Source organism: Thalassophryne amazonica, chromosome 5 (assembly GCF_902500255.1).
Source record: "Thalassophryne amazonica chromosome 5, fThaAma1.1, whole genome shotgun sequence".
In the NCBI taxonomy this organism is placed as follows: Eukaryota; Metazoa; Chordata; class Actinopteri; order Batrachoidiformes; family Batrachoididae; genus Thalassophryne; species Thalassophryne amazonica.
In genome coordinates this window covers 74724598-74750108 of record NC_047107.1, presented here as the reverse complement: position 1 = coordinate 74750108, position 25511 = coordinate 74724598, and the positions used below count along the sequence as shown (strand labels likewise).

The 25511-nt window shown below is 45.6% G+C and overlaps 1 protein-coding gene and 1 long non-coding RNA gene across 2 annotated transcripts; one reads left to right on the top strand and one right to left on the bottom strand.

Moving 5' to 3' along the window:
* Window positions 1–2595: 2595 nt before the first annotated feature.
* LOC117510724 lies at window positions 2596–25038 on the bottom strand. Its single transcript, XR_004560803.1, has 3 exons — window positions 25027–25038; window positions 14360–14366; window positions 2596–2732 (listed from the first exon to the last, which is right to left on the bottom strand). It is a non-coding gene; the product is annotated as an uncharacterized LOC117510724 (long non-coding RNA).
* selenop (selenoprotein P) lies at window positions 10802–16588 on the top strand. The gene is given in 6 exon segments (XM_034170547.1): window positions 10802–10937; window positions 13460–13631; window positions 13633–13688; window positions 15880–16092; window positions 16185–16354; window positions 16560–16588. Coding segments are annotated over 5 exon segments (600 nt in total). The 5' UTR covers window positions 10802–10937; window positions 13460–13484; the 3' UTR covers window positions 16574–16588.
* Window positions 25039–25511: the final 473 nt, after the last annotated feature.

Sequence of the window (25511 nt, the reverse complement as noted above, 5' to 3'; positions counted from 1 at the left end):
TCCCGAGGGGAGCGAATGGGCGGAGTCATAACAACACAAGGTAGAGTGCAGCCGCTACAATGGTGCCGTGACCTGGATGGGAGTGAGTTTAGGGGGGTGAGTGTAACGGAGGCCAGCAGGTGTCGCTGTGCAGATATAGTTAGTAAATCTCACTGCCAACAGCTCAAAAGGATTCTCTGGTCACAAGGCCAGAGCCCTGGGTTTTAGCCTTCTGGTTAGAGAGTCCGACTCCCATGCCGAGGATCGTGAGTTCGCGTCTCGAGGGGAGGAATGGGCGGAGTCATAACAACACAAGGCAGAGTGCAGCCGCTACAATGGTGCCATGTACCCGGATGGGAGTGAGTTTAGGGGGGTGAGTGTAACGGAGGCCAGCAGGTGTCGCTGTGCAGATGTAGTTAGTAAATCTCACTCCCAACAGCTCAAAAGGATTCTCAGGTCACAAGGCCAGAGCCCTGGGTTTTAGCCTTCTGGTTAGAGAGTCTGACTCCCATGCCGGAGATTGTGAGTTCGCGTCCCGAGGGGAGCGAATGGGCGGAGTCATAACAACACAAGGCAGAGTGCAGCCGCTACAGTGGTGCCGTGTACCCGGATGGCAGTGAGTTTAGGGGGTTGAGTGTAACGGAGGCCAGCAGATGTTGCTGTGCAGATGTAGTTACTAAATCTCACTCCCAACAGCTCAAAAGGATTCTCTGGTCACAAGGCCAGAGCCCTGGGTTTTAGCCTTCTGGTTAGAGAGTCCGACTCCCATGCCGAGGATCGTGAGTTTGCGTCCCGAGGGGAGCGAATGGGCGGAGTCATAACAACACAAGGCAGAGTGCAGCCGCTACACTTGCATAAAATTCACATTCTTTCAAAATTATGCTCCAAATGGTATGATATGTTGGCAAAATAGGCCTCCAGGCAAAATGTCTTTTCCTTGGTTGGCTAAGGCATGTTGGGGACGAGTTCCAATCGTCTTCCCCAACATGTCTTGGGCTGTTTGTTGATGCAGGCAAAAGACATGTGATCAGGGGTCCCGAAAAGGGGAAAATAAGGAGAAGGATTCTGGAGCCCGTGATTGACAGAGGCCCAGAGAGGCCCCTAACACAATTATAATAAAGACAACAAAAATATCGGATCGGTGCATCATCTGCAGTGATGCAGTCGCTGTATCGGACCGTCGTGGTGAAGAGAAAGCTGAGTATGGGGGCAAAGCTCTCGATTTACCGATCGATCTATGTTCCGATCCTCACCTATGGTCATGAGATTTGGCTCATGACCAAAAGAACGAAATCGCAAGTACAAGCAGCCGAGATGAGTTTCCTCCGCAGGGTGGCTGGGCGCTCCTTTAGAGATAGGGTGAGGAGCTTGGTTACTCGGGAGGAGCTCGGAGTCGAGCCACTGCTCCTTCACGTCGACAGGAGTCAGTTGAGGTGGCTCGGGCATCTTTTCCGGATGCCCCCTGGACGCCTCGCTGGAGATGTGTTCCGGGCACGTCCCATTGGTAGGATGCCCCGGGGAAGACCCAGGACACACTGGAGGGACTACATCTCTCGGCTGGCTTGGGAACGCCTCGGGGTTCCTCCAGAGGAGCTGGGGGAGGTGTGTGTGGATCGGGAGGTCTGGGCGGCTTTGCTGGAGCTGCTGCCCCCGCGACCTGACTCCGGATAAAGCGGAAGAAAATGGATGGATGGATGGATGGATGGACAACAAAAATATGAGGGGTGGGGGGTGGGCAGTAAGATTTCTTTTCATGGGGCCCAAAATCCCTGGTGGCACCAGCGATTTTGTGATCGCTGATTGCGACTTTGATGCAGTACTGATGAAGCCGGATTGAGTGGTTTCACTGATGTCAGAATTTTTGGCGTGCTAGCCGTTTTGGCCATGTCAGCGGCATCGGCAAGTAAACAAAGAGAGGAAACTACAGTCCCTCTAATGCAGGGGTGGGCAATCATGTGCCATGAAGGGCCGAAGCACTGCAGGTTTTCCTTGCTACCAATCATCTCAGCAGGTGATTTCATTAATGTTCAGGTGTTTCAGCAGGTGATTTCATTGACAACCAGGTGTTTATGTTCAAGGGAGAAGCTCATCAGCAACCCACCTGCTGAGGTGATTGGTTGCAAGGAAAACATGCAGTGTCTCGGCCCTCGTTGCCCACCCCTGCTCTAATGGCAAAAGTTTGTGAAAACATCGCAAAACTTTATTAGACAAGATGTGAGATATAAAGATGTACTCAGCAGTGAAACAAGATGATCATGCTATGAGATGAAGATAAATAAATAGAGTAGAAATAAAGTGATAGAACCAAGGATCCCTAACAATTGCAACATATAAATGGAACCAAATTAATTCCATATGTAACTTGCATGTATGCAAGAGTCTGGTCCTAGCTATGAACATTTTTCTAGAGTCACCTTAGAAACCCCTGATTCTGCTATTATACCAAGAAAAATGGATTTTTTTTTAACTAAATATGATATTTATTTGTACTTTACAGCAATATTACAACCCCAATTCCATTGAAGTTGGGACGTTGTGTGATACGGACATGAAGCCAAAAACTGCCAACGTGGCAGAACTAACCGGTCGTAAATATAAAAGTCATCCTTATCTCCGTTCAGTGTTTGCCAAACATCAGGTTGATGCTCCTCCTGCTGGAACAGAATGATGTTCTGTGACAGTCTCTTCAACAGCAAGGTTTGCAGACGCTGTGCTTCCGCCCCCTGGTGGTTGATGACCATGAATAAGATGTCCTGCAGCCATGGAGCTGTATATAAGAACGAGAGAGCGCAGTAAGCGCTGAGCCGTGTGCCGACAAGGAGGCGTGATCGCCATTTTAATTCCGGGCAAATTAGTGATTTGCGTGCATAGAAGTTCACTTAGTCTCGTCAAGAAACAGGTGGAATATGCCGGAAAGCTGCGCATGTTGGCAAAGTCACAAACGGAGGAACAAGGGAGACAATAATTCTTTCCATAATGACCCGCGCTGTGCACAGTCACACCCACACATCTCAGCTCAGCCCAGCAGCGCAGCTTAACAGCGCAGATGTGTGTAACTTTCAACACTAATATTTGGGAATGTGTGAGTGTCAGAGTAAGTTTAATACTTTCCTGACATAATTTAATGTAATTTAATTTTACTGTCTCGATATCCAGGTCAAAATGGCATTTTAACACATATTTTGCGAGCATTTTTCTGAGTGTGTTCAGTCGCGAATCTCCATTGAAAATGCATTAACATCCGGGTACTTCATCAATATTTTGCCTGGTTAGGAGGTGTCATGTTGCTGTCCATGAAGGGATGTTTTCGTTTAGTGTGCAGCAATGGGACTGTGCTCTCTAGTTCTTATATACAGCTCCATGCCTGCAGCCCATGACTCTTTCTGGCGCAGGCCGTCTAGTCTGCTCAGGACAAGCAACCAAGCGGACTGACTTTGTTTAATCAACATGATATGGTTTATACAAGAATGAAGCCTACATTTACTTCTTACAACTACAACCCCAATTCCAATGAAGTTGGGACGTTGTGTAAAATGTAAATAAAAACAGAATACAATGATTGACTGGGAAAGTTGATAAATGCTCAAAGAACACCTGTTTGAAACATTCCACAGGTGAACAGGTTAATTGGAAACAGGTGAGTGTCATGATTGGGTATAAAAGGAACATCCCCAAAAGGCTCAGCCGTTCACAAGCAAAGATGGGGCGAGGATCACCATTTTGTGAACAACTGCGTGAAAAAATAGTCCAACAGTTTAAGAGCAATGTTTCTCAATGTTCAATTGCAAGGAATTTAGGAATTCCATAATCTACAGTCCATAATATAATCAGAAGATTCAGAGAATCTGGAGATCTTTCTACACGTAAGCAGCAAGGCCGAAAACCAACATTAAATGCCCCTGACCTTTGATCCCTCAGAGGGGGCACTGCATTAAAACTGACATAATTTTATAAAGGATCTTATCGCGTGGGCTCAGGAACACTTCAGAAAACCACTGTCAGTTAACACAGTTCGTCGCTACATCTACAAGTGCAAGTTAAAACTCAACCATGCAAAGCGAAAGCCATACATCAACAACATCCAGAGGTGCCGCCACCTTCTCTGGACCTGAGCTCATTTGAAATGGACAGACACAAAGTGGAAAAGTGTGCTGTGGTCTGATGAGTCCACATTTCAGATTGTTTTTGGAAATCCTTGATGTCATGTCCTCTGGACAAAAGAGGGAAAAGACCATCCAGACTGTTACCAGCACAAAGTTCAAAAGCCAGCATCTGTGATGGTATAGGGGTGTGTTAGTGGCCATGGCATGGGCAACTTACACATCTGTGATGGCACCATCAATGCTGAAAGGTACATCCAGGTTTTGGAGCAACACATGCAAGCAACATCTTTTTCAGGGACGCCCCTGCTTATTTCAGCAAGACAATGCGAAGCCACATTCTGCACGTGTTACAACAGCGTGGCTTCATAGTAAAAGAGTGCGGGTACTAGACTGGCCTGCCTGCAGTCCAGACCTGTCGCCCATTGAAAATGTGTGGCGCATTATGAAGCGCAAAATACGACAACAGAGACCCTGGACTGTTGAACAACTGAAGTCGTACATCAAGCAAGAATGGGAAAGAATTCCACCTACAAAGCTTCAACAATTAGTGTCCTCAGTTCCCAAACACTTATCAGGTGTTGTCAGAAGGAAAGGTGACATAACACAGTGGTAAACATACCACTGTCCCAACTTTTTTGAAACTTGTTGCAAGTGTTGGGAAGGTGTCGTGACACGGACCCACAACAGGGGGCACTAAGGAACGGACAATGGATAAGCCAACGAGTAACAATTTAATGTTGTGGAAACACACAACGGAATACAGACAGAAATATGGATTGCCAATTATACACCAGGTGACGTGTGGGCAGGCTCGAAGATAGAAGACCTCTGGCGAGAGAAGAGCTGATTCCCACACAGCTTCCACCACCAACGGGCCTGAAGAACACCGGAACCGCCAAGTCCCGAGTCCCCAGGTGGCCTCTGCCTTCGGCTGTCGACCCTGGTACTGCTGGCAGAGAACAGAGAAAATCCAGGTGAGTGTGAATCCGCACACTCAGTAGTCCACTCACAGATAAATGTTCTTTAAGGAGGGAGCACCTCCACCTCCAATCACACACTCGTGCAGCTCCTGTGTAACCACTTAGCTGATATGGAGCGTGATGCGAAGTCGTCACGGTCACGCCCTTACTCCAGCTCTGATAGGTCACCACAGGGCAAACGGCTGCAAAGAAGAGTTCAGTTAGCAGAGAAATTACCGCAGAGAAGGTTACCTCTTGGTTGCTGATTTCTCGGCGGGGAGGTGGAGTTGTAGTCCGGCTTTTATGGTGATGTGGAAGATGAGTGACAGCTGGTGCAGATGATGAATGACAACTGTCACTCTCCGTTGCTCCGACGCCCTCTCGTGCTTGAAGCCCGCACTCCAAGCAGGGCGCCATCTGGTGGTGGTGGGCCAGCAGTACATCCTCTTCAGCGGCCCACACAACAGGACCCCCCCCCCTCAACGGGCGCCTCCTGGCGCCCGACCAGGCTTGTCCGGGTGACGGTGGTAAAACTCAGCCAGGAGGGCCAGGTCCAGGATGAAGCTCCTCTTCACCCAGGAGCGTTCTTCGGGTCCGTACCCCTCCCAGTCCACCAGGTATTGGAAACCTCGGCCCTTCCGACGGATGTCCAGGAGCCGACGCACAGTCCATGCCGGCTCCCCGTCGATGATCCGGGCAGGAGGCGGTGCGGGTCCAGGGGTGCAAAGTGGTGAGGTGCGATGGGGTTTCAAACGGGACACATGGAAGACGGGGTGGATCCACAGTGAAGCTGGCAGCTGCAGCTTCACTGCGGCCGGGCTGAGGACCTTGAGGATGGTGAACGGTCCGATGTAGTGGTCTTTAAGTTTTGGTGACTCGACCTGGAGCGGTTTGTCCTTGGTAGATAGCCACACCTCCTGCCCGGGCTGGTACGCAGGGGCCGTGGAACGCCGGCGATCCGCATGGGCCTTGGCCCTCATCCGAGCCTTCAACAGGGCAGAACGGGCGGTCCGCCACACCTGGCGGCACCTCCTGAGGTGGGCCTGGACCAAGGGCACTCCGACCTCTCCCTCCACAAGCGGAAACAATGGGGGCTGGTACCCCAAACACGCCTCAAACCGGGAGAGGCCGGTAGCAGACGAGACCTGGCTGTTATGGGCATACTCGATCCAGGTCAGATGGTTACTCCAGGCCGCCGGGTGCGCGGAGGTTACGCAGCAAAGGGCCTGCTCCAGCTCCTGGTTAGCCCGTTCTGCCTGGCCGTTTGTCTCGGGGTGGTACCCGGACGAGAGACTCATGGTGGCCCCCAGCTCCTTACAGAAACTCCTCCAGACCTGCGAGGAGAACTAGGGACCACGATCCAATACGATGTCCGATGGTATCCCATGCAGACGCACGACGTGGTGGACCAGGAGGTCTGCCGTCTCCTGGGCCGTCGGGAGCTTCGGGAGGGCCACGAAGTGGGCCGCCTTGGAGAACCGGTCCACTATCGTGAGGATGACGGTGTTGCCCTGGGACGGCGGGAGGCCCGTGATGAAGTCCAGGCCGATGTGGGACCAGGGGCGATGAGGCACCGGCAGGGGCTGGAGGAGGCCTGGACGTAGTCCCGGACGTCGGCTTCCAGGGACGCCCACCAGAAGCGCTGCTGGACAACTGCCACGGTCCTATGCACTCCGGGATGACAGGAGAGCTTGGACCCATGACAGAAGTCCAAGACGGCAGCTCTGGCTTCTGGTGGGACGTACAATCTGTTCTTAGGGCCGGTCCCTGGGTCTGGGTTTCTTGCCAGGGCCTCCCGGACGGTCTTCTCCACGTCCCAGGTGAGGGTGGCCACGACAGTGGACTCGGGGATGATGGTCTCGGTTGGATCCGACAGCTCAGCCTTGGCTTCCTCTTCGTGCACCCGGGACAGTGCGTCCGAACGTTGGTTCTTAGTCCCGGGGCGGTATGTGATCTGGAAGTCAAAGCGCCCGAAGAACAGAGACCAGCGGGCTTGCCTGGGGTTCAGCCGCTTGGCGGTCCGGATGTTCTCCAGGTTCCGATGGTCCGTGAAAACCGTGAAGGGCAACGCCGCTCCCTCCAACAGGTGTCTCCACTCTTCAAGAGCCTCCTTCACCGCGAGGAGTTCCCGATTGCCCACGTCATAGTTGCGCTCGGCTGGGGTCAACCTGCGGGAAAAATAGGCACAAGGATGGAGAACCTTATTGGACTCCCGCTCTGGGACAGCACAGCTCCTATCCCTGAGTCAGAGGCATCACTTCGACAATAAACTGGCGATCAGGGTCAGGCTGCACCAGAATTGGTGCAGTCAAGAACCGACGTTTCAACTCCTTAAACGCGGCTTCGCACCGATCCGACCAGGTGAAGGGGACTTTAGTGGAGGTCAGGGCAGTCAGGGGGCTAACTACCTGACTGTACCCCTTAATGAACCTCCGGTAGAAATTCGCAAAGCCGAGGAACTGTTGCAGCTTCCTTCGGCTTGTTGGTTGGGGCCAATCTCTCCACCGCCGCAACCTTGGCCGGATCAGGGGCGACGGAGTTGGAGGAGATGATGAACCCCAAGAAGAACAAAGACGTACGGTGGAACTCGCACTTCTCGCCCTTCACGAACAACCGGTTCTCTAACAACCGCTGTAGGACCTGACGTACATGCTGGACATGAGTCTCAGGGTCTGGAGAAAAGATGAGTATATCATCCAGATATACGAAGACAAACCGATGCAGGAAGTCCCGCAAGACGTCATTTACCAAAGCTTGGAACGTCGCGGGGGCGTTCGTGAGACCGAACGGCATGACCAGGTACTCGAAGTGACCTAACGGGGTGTTGAATGCCGTCTTTCATTCGTCTCCCTTCCGGATCCGAACTAGGTGGTACGCATCCTAAGATCGAGTTTAGTGAAGATTTTGGCTCCATGCAGGGGCGTGAACACTGAATCCAACAGAGGTAATGGGTATCGGTTGCGAACCGTGATCTCATTCAGCCCTCTGTAATCGATGCATGGACGGAGTCCGCCGTCTTTTTTGCCCACGAAAAAGAAACCCGCACCCATCGGGGAGGTGGAGTTCCGGATCAGCCCGGCAGCTAAGGAGTCCCAGATGTAGGTCTCCATTGATTCGCGTTCCGGACGTGAGAGGTTGTACAGCCTGCTGGACGGGTACTCAGCGCCCGGGATCAAATCGATGGCACAATTGTACGGTCGGTGCGGGGGAAGAGTGAGTGCCAGATCTTTGCTGAAAACGTCAGCAAGATCGTGGCTACTCCTTTGGCACCGCCGACAGATTGGGGGGGACTTTGACCTCCTCATTAGCCGTCTGCCGGGTGGAACCGAGGATCCTAAACACTCCCGGTGGCAGGTTTTGCTCCACTGCGGTCACAACACCCAGACGGCCAATCAATCCGGGGATTGTGCTTCACCATTCATGGGAACCCCAAAATCACTCGGGAGGTAGAAGGTGTTACGTGAAACACGACCTCACTCCCTGTGATTCCCAGACACAACCAAGGTCACGGCTGTGTCTGATGTGTGATTAATCAATCAATCAATCAATTTTTTTATAGCACCCGCACAATATTTGCACAAAAACAATACATTTATCAGTTTAAACATTAAATATCTTGTTTTTGTGGTGTATTCAATTAAATATAGGTTGAAGAGGATTGCAAATCATTGTATTCTGTTTTTATTTACATTTTACACAACATCCCAACTTCATTGGAATTGGGGTTGTACATATTTTTTATCTTAGAAATAGGTACATACATTTCAAATCTGAAAAATGACGAGGAACTGAAAATATCAGCTATTTTAAAATAAATCTTGTTTCTTTCTTGAATACAGTTAGTGTACTGTACATTAGTAGCGTAACACATTATTAAATATTAAAACCATTCACACAAGGAGTAAATAATAAAGTCTTACCTTTCAGTGATATCATCTTAAGTCTGATGAAAACATATCCACATGAAGCCTGAATTTGGAAAACGATGTCTGAAAATAATGTAATTCCTTGTCCTAGTTGCAGAAAAGTCCCTTTGTCACATCAGCAGTTTGGTGCCATGTTACAGCACTGACAGAGTTGTAATCTGTTAATTGCATGTGTGGTTGCTGGTTTGAGTCTCTGCTGTACCGATCCGGGACCGGCACGGTCAGCTACAGGTGTAATCCGCTGATTGCTTCTCTTCCTCTACCGCGGACCCCAAGTTGAAAGATTTACAGCCCCTCATCTGCTCATAATGTCTCAGTCTGCACACAATGAAATTATCCCATGATCCGCAAAACAATAAAATAAATAATGTGAAAATACTCAGTTTTGCCTCTGTGTGGAGTGGAGAAGCTGCACGACACCGTGCAAGCACACTCATCAATATAAGTGTTTCCACCTGCCAATCTAAAGGATTCTGCCGATGAGATTTAACCATTCTGACAGGGAAAACACCGTGCAGCACCGACCTGAACCACTCGGTGGAAAAACGGGGCTGTCAGTAGCCTGTAAAAATCCATAAATTAATGGGGCTATTAAGATGCTGATGTCACTTCCTCCTTCTTCTCCAATGTCAGGAATGCCAGGAAGTTCCTGGTTTTTAGTGGCGCACAGTTCAAAATCTGAATATTTATCTCTTCACTCACTGCGCACCAGGAAAGGATACATTTCAAACTGTTGTTTAATTTTAGTCTTAAATACTCCGTGTCACTTACACTTTAAAAGACAGTTTTTATCTAATTTCAGACCTTCAAACAATATAGAGGCTTTAACATGATCATATTAGTTCGCTTTTTTTTTTAGAAGAATATGTCCAGCAGATGGCAGACAAGCTGCATGTATCATCAGCCTCACCTGCTCCTACTTTCCATAGTCCATTCAGAAGGTGGCAGTGTTAGAAGGCAGCAGACAGGTCTGCAGGATTTTACCAGTGTGATGTGGTGTGTCGAAGTTCACAAAATTTTACACTCTCATCATTACATGCCCTTTTAATTTGGAGATGTCAGCACTTATTGTTTTTGAGGGTATGGACTTGCTCATTTATGTCACCATCTATTAATTCACTCTCTGCATTTTGCAGAGTGCATCCACAGAGATAGCAAAAGAGGCCAGATCTCCCCCCCCCCCCCCCCCATTCCTCCTTTGAACAATTATTTTAAACATTTACATTTACAGAAGTGTGCAGAAAGACAGACAAAAGTGTGCAGAAGTGTGCAGACTTCTGTATGCACACTTCTGCACACTTCTGTCTTTCTTTCTGGTTTCCAACATTATTTGCTGCCCAGTTGTTATTTTCTTGGCTTTGCTCTGTTAATATTTCACTGTTGGACACCTTTTCTAAAAATGCTTTCAATGCATGTCAGTGACCCTGCTGACTGAATCCGGTCAAGCTGTTTGTGGCAGGACAAAGTTCTCTCAGAGAGAGGGAGAGAGAGAGAGAGAGAGAGAGAGAGAGAGAGAGAGAGAGAGAGAGAGAGAGAGAGAGAGAACGGGTACAGAATGTTCTGATCTTGAGGAAGTTGCAACATGCAGAATCATTAACAGCAAAGCAGTATGTACTTGTACTCTTAAGAATTCCATCCTTACAAGACAAATGCAACTCGAGAGCTGATAAATAAGTAACTTTTTGTTTACACATGATTTCTGAAACTGCTGCTTAATGTTTGGCATGAAATGTGTTTGAATCCTGCCAATACAAGGATTTTCTTGTTGACTTTTTTGGGGGGAAAAAAAAACTGAGGAAAGTGTAGTTGTCAGCAAACAGCCGCAAAGTGAACTTTGTCCTGATTTCATACAGGAAAATAACATGCAGCGTATAAAAGGGTGGAGTGGTGGAGCAATGGGCTTGTTTTTGTCCAAGGAACCTGCAGCTGCACAGAGCTGAAGAAAGAGACACAATCTTTATGAAGAAAAGGTAAGTGGGACGACGGTCCCCATCTGCAATTTTAATTCCAATCCATTTAATATCTGTGTTATTTTAAAACATACTCAGTGCAAACATCTATGCACCACAAAATGATAAATGCATCTAAAACAGTTCACATTTTTTTTTAATTATGGATGCAATTAAGATAATTCCATATGAACAAACTGTCAACTGCTCAGTCAGAATCTGTTTTACATTTCTCTGTGCTTATTCATGAAGCTTGAAAAAATGGACACAACTCTGGGTTTCTTATAAAAATGACAATGCTGATGTAAAGAAAAGCACAGATTTATGATTTTCAAGTGTACTTCTTTGTTCGTTTGCTGCACTTCTTGTACAATGTATTCAGAACAGTACTCACAGCACTTCACTTTTTCCCACAGCCTTATTCCAAAATGGATGGAATTTTTTTCCCCTCAAGATTCTACACACAATACCCCATAATGACAATGTGAATGTTTTTTTTTTAGATTTTTGTCTATTTATTAAAAATTAAAAAAAAATAAGAAATCACATGTCCATAAGTATTCACAGCCTTTGTCATGAAGCTCAAAACTGAGCTCAGGTGCATCCGGTCTCCACTGATCATCCTTGAGATGTTTCTACAGCTTAACTGGAGTCCACCTGGGTTAAAGCAGGCAGCATTGTGGCTTAGTGGTTAGCAATGTTGCCTCACAGCAAGAAGGTCATGGGATTGATTCCCACCTGTGGCCTTTTTGTGTGGAGTTTGCATGTTCCTTCCATGTTTGCATGGGTTTTCTCCGGGTGCTCCAGCTTCTTACCACATCTAAAGACATGTAGGGTAGGTGAATTGGAAACTTATAATTGTCCAGGTCTCCCTTGTAAAGAGATTCTTGACTGCAATGGGACTAACCTGGTTAAATTTAGAGAATTCAGTTGTTTGGACATGATTTGGAAAGGCACAAACCTGTCTATGTATAAGGCCCCACAGCTGACAGTGCATGTCAGATCACAAACCACTCAACAAAAATATAAACGCAACACTTTTGGTTTTGCTCCCATTTTGTATGAGATGAACTCAAAGATCTAAAACTTTTTCCACATACACAATATCACCATTTCCCTCAAATATTGTTCACAAACCAGTCTAAATCTGTGATAGTGAGCACTTCTCCTTTGCTGAGATAATCCATCCCACCTCACAGGTGTGCCATATCAAGATGCTGATTAGACACCATGATTAGTGCACAGGTGTGCCTTAGACTGCCCACAATAAAAGGCCACTCTGAAAGGTGCAGTTTTATCACACAGCACAATGCCACAGATGTCGCAAGATTTGAGGGAGCGTGCAGTTGGCATGCTGACAGCAGGAATGTCAACCAGAGCTGTTGCTCGTGTATTGAATGTTCATTTCTCTACGATAAGCCGTCTCCAAAGTCGTTTCAGAGAATTGGCAGAACATCCAACCAGCCGCACAACCGCAGACCACGTGTAACCACACCAGCCCAGGACCTCCACATCCAGCATGTCACCTCCAAGATCGTCTGAGACCAGCCACTCGGACAGCTGCTGAAACAATCGGTTTGCATAACCAAAGAATTTCTGCACAAACTGTCAGAAACCATCTCAGGGAAGCTCATCTGCATGCTCGTCGTCCTCATCGGTGTCCTCGACCTGACTCCAGTTCGTTGTCGTAACCGACTTGAGTGTGCAAATGCCCCACATTCGCTGGCGTTTGGCACGTTGGAGAGGTGTTCTCTTCACGGATGATGCGAAGGAGATGTGTTGCACTGCATGAGGCAAATGGTGGTCACACCAGATACTGACTGGTATCCCCCCCCCCCCCCCCCCGCCAATAAAACAAAACTGCACCTTTCAGAGTGGCCTTTATTGTGGACAGTCTAAGGCACACCTGTGCACTAATCGTGGTGTCTAATCAGCATCTTGATATGGCACACCTGTGAGGTGGGATGGATTATCTCGGCAAAGGAGAAGTGCTCACTATCACAGATTTCGACTGGTTTGTGGACAATATTTGAGGGAAATGGTGATATTGTGTATGTGGAAAAAGTTTTAGATCTTTGAGTTCATCTCATACAAAATGGGAGCAAAACCAAAAGTGTTGCGTTTATATTTTTATTGAGTATATGTACATGTGAATTCTTAGTTTTTTATGTTTAATAAATTTGTAAAACAAAACAAAAACAAAAAAACTTTTCTCATGTTGTCATTATGGGGTGTTGTGAGTATAATTTTGGGGGGAAAATAGTTTACCCCATTTTGGAATAAGGCTGTAACATAAGAAAATGTGAAAAAGTGGAGTGCTGTGAATACACTGTAAGTGCTCTTCCTACACTATGTTAGAGTGAAAACAGGCAGCATTTTAGGAGTTGGTTCAGACTATTTTGAAATGGGAAAGTGTGGGGGTGACCTTACTCTGACCTTTGTACAATCATGTTTGAACATCTGCTCCAATCACTTTCTCCCCCTTTATTCCACTCCCCCCCTCTTTGCTTTCCTGGTGCTGTCCCATTTCTGTCTCTGTTCAGAGGGCAGTGAGGAGGCACCACAGCCATGTGGGCGTTCCTCAGCCTACTCCTCTCTCTCTGCCTGCTCCCTGTGGGGAAGGCAGAGGATGAGGGGGGTGGGCTCAGCTGCCAACCGCCACCAGACTGGAAGATAGGGGAGGTGGAGCCAATGAAGGAGGCGCTGGGCAAGGTGGACAGTGGTGGCTCTTCTGCAGGCCAGCTGACTTCACTGCTTACGGCAGGCATCCAAGTATGTGGTCCATTATGTGCCAGGTCAAGTTCAACTCGACCTTTTGTCCAATCCTTTGTGTAAAAAGCTGCTTGTTAGCCGCACGGGCCACTCAGTAGACAGTGTATACCATATTTCTGGAGTATGTTGTGTGTTTTATACTTTTTACTAGTTTGGGAGGTGCTGTGTGACTTATTTGTTGGTGTATATAAGTGAGACATGCATACCAAAAATAATATCTGTTGGTAAAGGGCTTTTCCAGGAATCACAAAATAAATGCCAACAATGACAGAACTCCATAACACTCACTTACTCAACTCATTCATTTCACCCACTTATCCAGGATTGGTCATGGTGGCAATACCTCCAACAGGGGACCCCAGACTTCCCTTTCCCGGGCCACACTGACCACCTCTGCTGGGGGATATCGAGGTGTTCCCAGGCCAGTGGGGAGATATACTCTCCACCTGGTCCTGGGTCTTCCCCGGGGTCTCCTCCCAGATGGAAGAGCCTGGAACACCTCCCTTGGAGACGTCCAGGTGAAGATGCCTGAACCACCTCAGCTGGCGCCTTTCAACACGAAGGAGCAGCAGCTCTACTCTGAGCTCCTCACGGATGACTGAGCTTCTCACTTTATCTTTAAGGGAGAGACCAGCCACCCTCCCTGAGAAAACCCTTGCAGCCGCTTGTACCTGTGATCTCGCAGGTACAAGCGGCTGCTGAACCAATATAGTTTTCAGATAGTCTTTGGTCATAACCCAACTCTCATGACCATAGGTGAGGTAGGAATGAAGATTGACCGGTAGATCGAGAGCTTTCCCTTTGGCACAGCTCCCTTTTTGTCACAACAGTATGGTAGAGCGAATGCTGCGCTGATTCTCTGGCCAGTTTCACGCTCCATTGTCCCCTCATTGTGAGCAAGACCCCAAGGTACCTGAACTCCTTCACTTGGGGCAAGACCTCTTCCCTACCTGGAGTAGGCAATCCATCAGTTTCCTGCTGAGAACCATGGCCTCACATTTTGAGGTGCTGATCCTCATCCCAGCCACTTCACACGTTACTATGAACCAACCCAGTGAGTTTTGGAGGTCACAGGCCGATGAAGCCAACAGGACCACATCATCTGCAAAAAGCAGTGATGAGACCCTGAGCCTACCAAACTGAAAACCCTCTTCCCAGACTCTGCCTCGATATCCTGTCCATGAATATCACAAACAGGATTGGTGAAAAGGCGCAGCCCTGGTGGTGGCCAATCCCCACTGGAAACAAGTCCAACTTAGTGCTGAGAACCCAAACACAGCTCTGACTTTGTGAGTACAGACACTGGATGGCCCTGAGAAGGGACCCCCTCACTCCATACTCTCGCAGCACCTCCCACAGTATCTCCTGAGGTACCCGATCATACGCCTTCTCCAAGTCCACTAAACACATGTAGACATACTCCCAGACACCCTGCAGGATCCTTGTGAGAGTGATGAGCTGGTCGGTTGTTCGGCAGCCAGGACAGAACCCGCATTGTTCCTCTTCGATCTGAGGTTCAACTATTGGCCGAACCCTCCTTTTCAGCACCCTGGAGTAGATTTTACCAGGGAGGCTGAGTAGTGTGATGCCCCTGTAATTGGCACACACTCTCTGGGCCCCCTTTTAAATATGGGCACCACTACCCCAGTTTGCCACTCCTTAGGCACTGTCCCAAACCTCAACGTAATGTTGAAAAGACATCTCATCCAACACAGTCCCTCCACACCAAAACAATGCAAAAAAATTAAAATCCTAAATTACAGAGCTGATAAAAGAGAAACTTGTACTTTGGAAAATATGGTGAGGGAGCACAATCCGATTGCTTTTCTTTTTCTTTGGTCTTCTGGCTGTGCTGCAAAATGCGACAGATGGAGTAATTATGTCCCATTTGGGCTACTGCATCATATCAATTACATACTTTGTAAAAACATTAGTTTATAATTACAAGGTAAATATAAGCTAATCAGCTGGTTATGAATGCCATATTCCTTTTGTGCAAATAAACACCTTTAATTCCTACACACTGCATATTTAAAAACCATGAGGTCCAAAAGGCCAAGCAGTTAGTGTGAGACAACGAGCTCGTCTTCCTCTTCATACTTGTAAGGAGTAAATGTAGGCTGCATTCTTGTATAAACCGTATCACGTTGATTAAACAAAGTCAATCCACTTGATTGCTTCACCTGAGCAGACTAGACGGCCTGCGCCAGAGGTTGGAGAGTCATGGGCTGCAGAACATCATATACATTGTCATCAACCAGCAGGGGGCGGAAGCACAGCGTCTGCACACCTTGCTGTTGAAGAGACTGTCACAGAACATCATTCTGTTCCAGCAGGAGGAGCATCAACCTGATGTTTGGCAAACACTGAAAGGAGATAAGGATGACTTTTATATTTACGACCGGTTAGTTCTGCTACATTGGCAGTTTTTGGCTTCACGTCCAATTTTCCATGCACACTTGACCTCACAATGTTTTTCTGCTCCTTTGCCGTCAGGTGTGGCCGTCTGACTCACCACATTTCACTCCCTTATTCCATCATTGGGAAAGGCCACATCGAAAGTGCAATCACAAGTACCTACTGCAACCGTACCTGTGGAAACTGCACATATGAGGTACTGGGAAATATTGGACTTTACAAACAATTATACACACAAAAATATTTTGATGCCAAATTTGTGATAAGCAGAGGTGGAAAACTCCAGCTTCAGAAAGTAAAAGTCCAACCACATATCTGTTTAACTTCCTGAGTGAAATTAGTTCAACTCTTCAGGCAGGTGCTTGAGCTAATTATTGAGATCACCTGTTTTAAGTGCACAGGTAGAAGCAGTACATGGTAGAGCTTTTACTTTCTGAAGCCGGAGTTTTCAAGATAAGATAAGATAAACTTTATTGATCCCACAGTGGGGGAAATCACTTGTTGAAGCAGCAAGAGTCAGAGAACACAAGAACGGTGATTAAAGTATATTACAATGTTTGCTGGTGGGTGCACAAATACTGATGTGAACAGATTAAGTGTAAATAGAATATAAGTGAGAATAAGTATGTATGGATATGTTAAAATTATTGGACAGGATAAATAGCACAGATGTGCATGTATTAAAGCACAAAAGGTGATGGTAGCCGTAGTTAATAGTCCAAAATCAGCAGGTGGTTATGGTGCTAAAACATTTTGAGGTGTTATACAGTCTGACTGCAGTTGGAATAAATGACCTGTGGAGGCTTTCTGTTTTGCACAGAGGGTGCAGCAGTCTACTAGTAGTAGGGAGTTGATGCAATCAGGGCCAGGTGCTTTCCTTGCCTTGATCCTCCTTACGTCCTTCCTCACCTGATCTGTTATGTTATATATATATATATATATATATATATATATATATATATATATATATATAGATATATAGATATATATATATATATGGTATACAGTAGCTTTGCGGGAGCACCACCAATTTCATTTCAATTTCACCCCCTCTCCCGTACAATGACAATAAAGACCATTCTATTCTATTCTACCTGCTTATGCATGACTAAATATGCTTAGGCTGACTGTAGTTAGTGTTTTCTATAATACAGTCTGCCAGTAGTCAAATACGCCATATTACTGTACAGATAAGGAAGTCCTCCTACAGGGACCCTGAGGTCCGTCTGGCTGATGCTTCCCTCCAAATACTATTGCATGAAGGAATGAGAGTCTACAATTCCCCCTGGATGGAATGCCAGTCCATCACAAGTTAGTTCTCCTGACAAAGCTGGTTACCATTTACAGCTGGGACTGGGATGATGCAGATGAAGTGTCTTGTGCAAGGACACAGACAGGTAGCATGAAGCACATACCTGGAATTGAACCCCGGTCTACATATTTGCTAGTCCTATTCCTCTCTGACAAAACCGCCTGCTCTGTCTGGTATAAGTAGTGCCATACTGGGCGTGCCCCATCTATAAATCCTGTAAATGCACCATCTCTGGTCAAAGCTGAGTATACTGGCTTCTCCTTCATACATTCATTTACTCTGTTGATTGTTGTTTTCCCACAGAGCTCTGATGTCCCAGAAGAGTGTGATCAGAAAACACAGGCAGAGCCGCGCGAAGGTGGTACTCATGATAGAGATGTACACACTGATCACAGCCATGGACACCATCAAGGGCATCACCATGGTCATGACCAAAACAGGCATCATCATGGCCAAAACAGGCATCACCATGTTTCTAGCCACGGTCACCGCCATGGTGCTGAGCTTCACGGTGGTGATCACAGCGGTGCCCAGAGACAACAAGTTGTTAGGGTACAGGGGTATGAGCAAGATTTTGGGGTGTTTCAAAGACATGTGGGGCAGCAGCATTTTGATTTAGGCATGGTACATCAGGCTGTGCACATGCACCAGGATCCCCAAGAGGCACAGGGTGCACCTGTGATGCAGATGCCCTGAGTAGCCCAGAGCGCTTGGTGAAAGTTAAAGCTCCTCTGACAGCAGGCAGCTGCTGATCAGAGCAGCTGATGCTGACACTGACGAAGGCTGTTTGGCGATGCAGGAAGCGAGCAGCTGCTCGGTCTCTGACACTGTGATGATGCGCTACCTGCCTCTTGACAGTGACAGGGAAGCAACGCAGCCAATCCCATTGTGGAAAACTGACAGTGCCGCTCGCCACCCGTTGTATGACAGCCGCCTCAACCAGCTGTGTGAACCTGACCTCTAGGTGTCGCTAGCTGAGGATGACAGCAGGTGTAAACGCTCATTTTACCAACAAGTATTACCCCGTGAAAGGTGTGGAAACAGCACAGACACATGAACACAGAGTTTATTGACACTGCAAAACCTGATTTAGTTTAACATGAAACCATTTGCATTTAGTTAAATCATCTAATTCAAGTAAAAATAACTGCTTTAAAGAAGTCAAATAAACTTTGTTCATTTGTGTTATAGTTATTCACTCAAATATGTCAAATGTTAAATATTTAGAACTAATTTCTAACACTACATTTTAACTGAATTATGTAATGTGAGCTGCTGGTTATAGCCATATGTTCTTTTTTATTCTAATCTGCCACAACATATAGTACCTCTGATTCTACCCCAGTAAACTAGAAAAGAAAGGAAATACATTTTTTTACATTATTACATTATAACACCATAAAATTAATTTTGCTCAATTGAAATATTTTTTAATGTTTTAATTATTTGAGTTAATTAAAAATAAATGCATAATCAGTCTACCCTATCGGGATTTGCAGTGTACACATTTACTCAACCCAGTGATGGAAAGAAGCTTGAGATACCACGATCAAAGCGTATATTTGCAGCTTGTTAGCTGCTAATTTGTATTAAATGGGATACTTGATATTTTTTAACCAAGGCTCTATTTTTAGAAGTAGTAGTTCAGTCTTTCACTTAGAACAAAAACAATTTTCACAAGTCTGTTATTGATTTGGAACGCACACACTGTTATGTGCTAACCGGCTATGCAATGTCACACTCACTGAAAACACTCAATAAATCACTTCTGTCACGGAACAGGCAAAATGTCATTAGAAGTGTTTAGCTGCACAGAGAGCATCACTACATTGGTAAATATGTGCATGTTTACCACACTAAATGTAAAAAAACCCCTTATAAAATGAACGACTATACAGTTAGCTGCTTACCTTAGCCTCCTGCCCTTTGAGCAGTGCTGCTGTCCACTCAGTCATTACCAGCTGATTGTCAATGATAGACACATTCTGTAAGACCAAACCCCGCATCAGCAATAGACTTGTGGCGCACAGCACCACTGGATGGAGTTGAGGCTAAGGTAAGCTGCTAACTGCATAATCTTTCATTTTATAAAGATTTTTTACATTTCGTGAGGTAAACATGCACACATGTACCTCCGAATGGACGCTCACCATTCAGCCAAACACTTCTAATGACATTTTTGCTTGTTCAGTGGCAACAAGAAACGGTTTAGTGAAGGTTTTTAGTTAGCCCTGTGACATTGTGTTATATAGCTGGTTAGCCTGTGACAGTGTTCGTGTTCTAAATCAATACTGCACCGAATGAAGTCTTTTTTTTGTTGTTTTTTTGTCCTGACTGAAAAGATGAACTTCTAAAATAGAGCTTAGGGTGAAAAATATCAAACTTCCACTCAACCTTCATTTTCATCATGTCTTCCTGTGCGTTTCCCTTCAGCCTTTCTCTGGTGTGCACGTAGTGTTATGTTTTAAAGACGCTCCCTCTGTTATGCTGTCTCCGTTCTTCATGAAGACAGGCGCAGAAACTATGGCCTAGTGGCGTCTGTGTGAAGCCTGACCGGAGAGAGAGGAGAGGGCAACCCGAAAACATAATAACACAAACGTAGGTTGTGAAAGACCATCAGGAGGAATGAAATTCTGCAAAACATCTAGTGACAGTTGCAGGATCGTAAAGCTTTGTGAATCATTAAATCATATATAGATAATCATGGGCCACATAAACACACTAACTTGCAGAAATCATAAAGCACTGAAATATAACCAGGAAAAGAAGTCCAAACCTACTTTAATTTAAAGCTACAGTATGTACGATTTAGGGGCGTTTATTAGCATAAATAGAATATAACATTCATAACCAAGTGTATAAATTACCTACAATAGCAAATCAATATGTTTTCATAAGCTTAGAATGAGTCCTTTATATCTACATACAGGCTGCCATGTGCACCGTCATGTTGATACAGGAGCCGTAATTTTCAGTGTGGCCAGAAGGCCGAAGAAAACAAAATGTGAGGAATCGCTGGTTGCTCCATTGTACACTGTCTACTGCTTGCTAGTGTAGGCTAACAAGTTTGAGAATCCCAATTTTTGTGAACTGAAGGGTCATATACGAGGTCTGTCCGTAAAGTATAGGTCCTTTTTATTTTTTTCAAAAACTATATGGATTTCATTCATATGTTTTTACGTCAGACATGCTTGCACCCTCGTGCGCATGCGTGAGTTTTTCCATGCCTGTCAGTGACGTCATTCGCCTGTGAGCACTCCTTGTGGGAGGAGTCGTCCAGCCCCTCGTCGGAATTTCTTTGTCTGAGAAGTTGCTGAGAGACTGGCGCTTTGTTTGATCAAAATTTTTTCTAAACCTGTGAGACACATCGAAGTGGACATGGTTCGAAAAATTAAGCTGGTCTTCAGTGAAAATTTTAACAGCTGATGAGAGATTTTGAGGTGATTCTGTCGCTTTAAGGACTTTTCACGGTGCGAGACGTCGCGCAGCGCTCTCAGGCGGCGTCATCAGCCTGTTTCAAGCTTAAAACCTCCACATTTCAGGCTCTGTTGATCCAGGACGTCGTGAGAGAACAGAGAAGTTTCAGAAGAAGTCGGTTTCAGCATTTTATCCGGATATTCCACTGTTAAAGGAGATTTTTTTAATGAAAGACGTGCGGGCGGATTGCAGCGTCGGCTCGCAGCCGCCGCGACGCTCCGTCACAGGAAAAACACCTCTGTTGGAAGCCTTGAGGACAAGTTGGAACATCTCCAGCTGATAAACAATTTCTCATATACTCACTCCACTGAAAGCCATCAAAAGCCAACTGGATTTTAACAAATGGTTATCAACACGGAGGTGTTTTTCCTGTGCCGCCGCGCCACGTCGGCTGCGTCCCGACGCGCGGACCCGTCCGCACGTCTTTCATTAAAAAAATCTCCTTTAACAGTGGAATATCCGGATAAAATGCTGAAACCGACTTCTTCTGAAATGTCTCTGTTCTCTCACGATGTCCTGGATCAATAGAGCCTGAAATGTGGAGGTTTTAAGCTTGAAACAGGCTGATGACGCTGCCTGAGAGCGCTGCACGACATCTCGCACCGTGAAAAGTCCTTAAAGCGACAGAATCACCTCAAAATCTCTCATCAGCTGTTAAAATTTTCACTGAAAACCAGGTTAATTTTTCGAACCATGTCCACTTCGATGTGTCTCACAGGTTTAGAAAAAATTTTGATCAAACAAAGCGCCAGTCTCTCAGCAACTTCTCAGACAAAGGAATTCCGACGAGGGGCTGGACGACTCCTCCCACAAGGAGTGCTCACAGGCGAATGACGTCACCGACAGGCATGGAAAAACTCACGCATGCGCACGAGGGTTCAAGCATGTCTGACGTAAAAACATATGAATGAAATCCATATAGTTTTTGAAAAAAATAAAAAGGACCTATACTTTACGGACAGCCCTTGTATATTCTTTATTACAACAGAAGGCAAGGGAGCATGAATCATCAAATAAGATAACACATGAAAGGAAACAAAATTGTGACCGGCAACAACATAATCCAATCTGCGACCTCACCTCTAGATGACATTAAATCCTACACACTGTAGCTTTAAATGACATGCTTTCTTGTCGTGCACATTGATCAGTGTTAAGCATTTCACATGTCCTCGTAACTATGATATATTCCTTCATTTCTGAGTCCATAAGCTTCTTTATATCTCAGGTGTGATGCTTTAAACATTCACATTGTGCTTGTGGAGCTTTTTTTTTTTCTTATGAATTAGCCTGTATACTGCAAATTGCAATCAGTTATACAAGGTGTGCTATTTGCAGGTAACAGTATTGTGTAGAAGACAGGCAGAAGGACCATTTAGAGTGTAGTAATGATTTTGTGTAGGAATGCAGTCTGTACTAAATGATAGTTTTTGGGGTAAGATGAAGTCACCCTTTAAGCTTGATGTTAATGCACAGAACTGTGTTGTGTAGATTGCTGAAGGTGGTAAAGTGGGATTGAATAAAGATGGTTGAGCTACATTTTTAATGTGTTCTTTGTCAGTTTCTTGCCCATAAATGTACATACAGCAGTGGTTTTTGTGGCCACCAGATCTAGGCTTTGGAAATAATAAGTGACAAACAAGCTCATTTCAGTTAACATGTAACTTCAAAACCCACGCATATATTGAGAGAGAGAGAGAGAGAGAGAGAGAGAGAGAGAGAGAGAGAGAGAGAGAGAGAGAGAGAGAGAGAGAGAGAGAGAGAAGGAAGGAAGAGGCTACATTTATACAAAATCCTTTCACACACTGCAAAAAAGGGGTGCCTAAAACAAAATAAAACACTCTGGGGGAAATTATCTTGCTGTCTGGACAGATAATTTCACTTTGCAAGATGTCTTGAATTAAGATTTCATTTTAATTTTGAATTAAGAAAAAAGCATACCGAACATTTAAAATAAGAAATTAAATCATTAAGACAAATTATCTAAACACTTCTAAATCTAAAGTTTATTATTACTATTTTTTTAATGTTGGTACACTGCAAATTATTTGGTTCTTACCAAATAATTATCACTGATAATTTTGTGTTCTTTTAGTTTCAGAATGCAACTGTTGTGAAATAAAGAGAAAACCATTTTTCTCCCTTCTGATTTAGTATATTTCTCTGCAGAAATGCTCTCTCGCTCTCTCTCTTATGCACCCCTTTAAATGTGTACCTCACTTGACCATCTTCAGCCTGTTTCTTTTGTTGTTCAATTCAGGCAAAATTTCTGCACGGTTGTGTGTCGGTATGGCCATTATATCTGAGTTTTAGAATGAGTTTTATGTAAAGAAGCAATCGTAAAGTAACAGTTTACTTCTGTGATTCGGTACATTTCTGTGAGGAAAGAGACTGTCAACCACATCAATCCCGGACCTACTAACCATCCAGCAACCAGCAGTTGGCAGACACATCAAAAAGGGATATCACACTGGCAAAATAAGTTTATGTTTTGATTGATATATACCCTTCTAATTTGGTGAGTTAGAAGATGATAGCATTTTTGTTTTTGGATCATCTATCTAGCTGAGATGTAGATCATTGGCTACTACTGCTAGTATAATTAATCTTCAGAGCTCAAACACCTGCGTTAGGATGTGTACGCTTGGTGTAGTTCTCTTGCAATGTAGCAGGGATGCCAAAACAGTTCTTCATGCTTGGTAACCAATTTCAGGCGTCTTGGCAGATTAAAACCAATATTTATGTGGCCACAACCATCTCCTCTTGCCTTTTGAGATGTTGAATGCTGCAAGGCATTTATAGAAACCCTGCCACCTATTTCAACTGTGAAGTAGTAATTGGTCTGTGAGTCCTTCTCACATTCAGTGACAAGTTCATTGTTGCTATTCTTCTCATATTGGCAGTGATAAGATTCTGCTCAACTCGCACAGTAAGTACACATTATCACTCTGGCATATTATGAGCAGATGGTGTCTGGTCATTTTCCTGTCTTCAGGATTTGTGGAAGGAATACAGTGTGGTTGTTCTCCTATATGAGACCCTTGGAGTCACTAACATGGTTCAGAATCTGTGATGGTGTTGTACTGCAGCAGTTGAAGTGGATTTCTGTACACTTCTCAGTTTGGAATATTATGGCTGGATCAATTTCTTGGTGGGGACACTGTTGTGTGTTGGGGGGTTTGGCTGGACATTTGGGTGTTCTTTTCTTTTCTTTGCTCTCCAGGTGGTATGCAAACTGATTTATTGTCTGTGGAGAAGGTGCTGGCAGAAGAATCCTTTACCCTCATCAACATGATGTGCAGCACCTGTGGATGGTGCTCACGTGCAACCTTAAAGACTTTCAGCTGAAGCAGATAATGAGAGGGCGTTCTGCATTTAAGTCATGTGTGATTCAAGCAGAATTGCCGGGAACTCGATCTTGTGATGTTCGTTTGTGAGACGCTGAGGACCGCGCCTGGGTTTGACACATCGTGCCTGTGAAGGAGGACGGGTGAGGGACACATGCTGTCAGCACACATCAGAGGTGATTAATTGTCTGAATAATTGTTAATAGTAACTTGGTATTTTGTTACCAGTATATTTGAACTTTGATGAGAATTGTGCAGCTCGCTTCTCACTGCCGTGGCATGTGGACTGATGATCCTCCACCTGTTGTGAGAGGCTGCTCATTTACATAAAGCTTAAATTCAGACCTGAATGTGTTGCTGATAGTGTGTGCCTTTTGAAGGATATTAGTTGTAGCTGCTGACTTACCTCACCTTTTCTATCCTTCGCAGAGTCGGTTTGTCGTGTCCACCTGGGGGGTGTTTGGCGGTGAACGTGGGTCCAGAAGCGCCGGGCTTCGATCCTTTTGGGCGCTGGAGAGCGTGCCGTCCTTCACTCCGCCAGACTGACGCCGTTTTCGTTTGTACACTTTGTTATGCACCAAAGGGGGAAAATAAATTTTGTTATTGGAACCGCTTTCTGGTTGTTTTAGCGCTGGGTTCCGTCAGACACAGGTCCGCTCCTCAACCCGCGTCGACACATAACAGACACTTGGATGGTTACTCTTTGCTTCCTTAAAGTATGGAAGCAGACCTTCAGCTAATGCCTAAAGGGTTTGGTTGTATCTCCAATTTTATCTTCCACCACTGGAAGAGCACCTGCAGTCAATAAAGAGATTAAATTCAGTGCACTATACATACGCAAGTTTGTTTTCCCCCTACAGCTTAAGGCTGCCTGGAGACGGCAGCGTGTCATACAGTTGACATGAAATACAAGCAGGTCTGGAGACCAGAGGTCCACAATCATTTTCCATGAGGTATCTACTTGCATGACATTTTCCCATGTTGTCCAGTTTCCCTGTGCTGCATAACATTAAGATGAACTAGCACGGGCTCTTCGTCAACATCTTTGACAAGGCTGGGAAAGGACTTCCTGTGTTTGTGGGGTTTCATGTCTTTGATAAGCTTCTCATCTGCTTTTTGTATCCCAGACCACGTCTGTCTGTCTGTCAATCTGTCTGCCGCACATTTCATTGGTTTTTCTCAGTTTCTTTAACACTAGTCCATTGTGTAAGGCTCTTATTCTAGGACCTCTGTGTACATCTGCATGGTGCCATCTTGAGAGTAGAGATG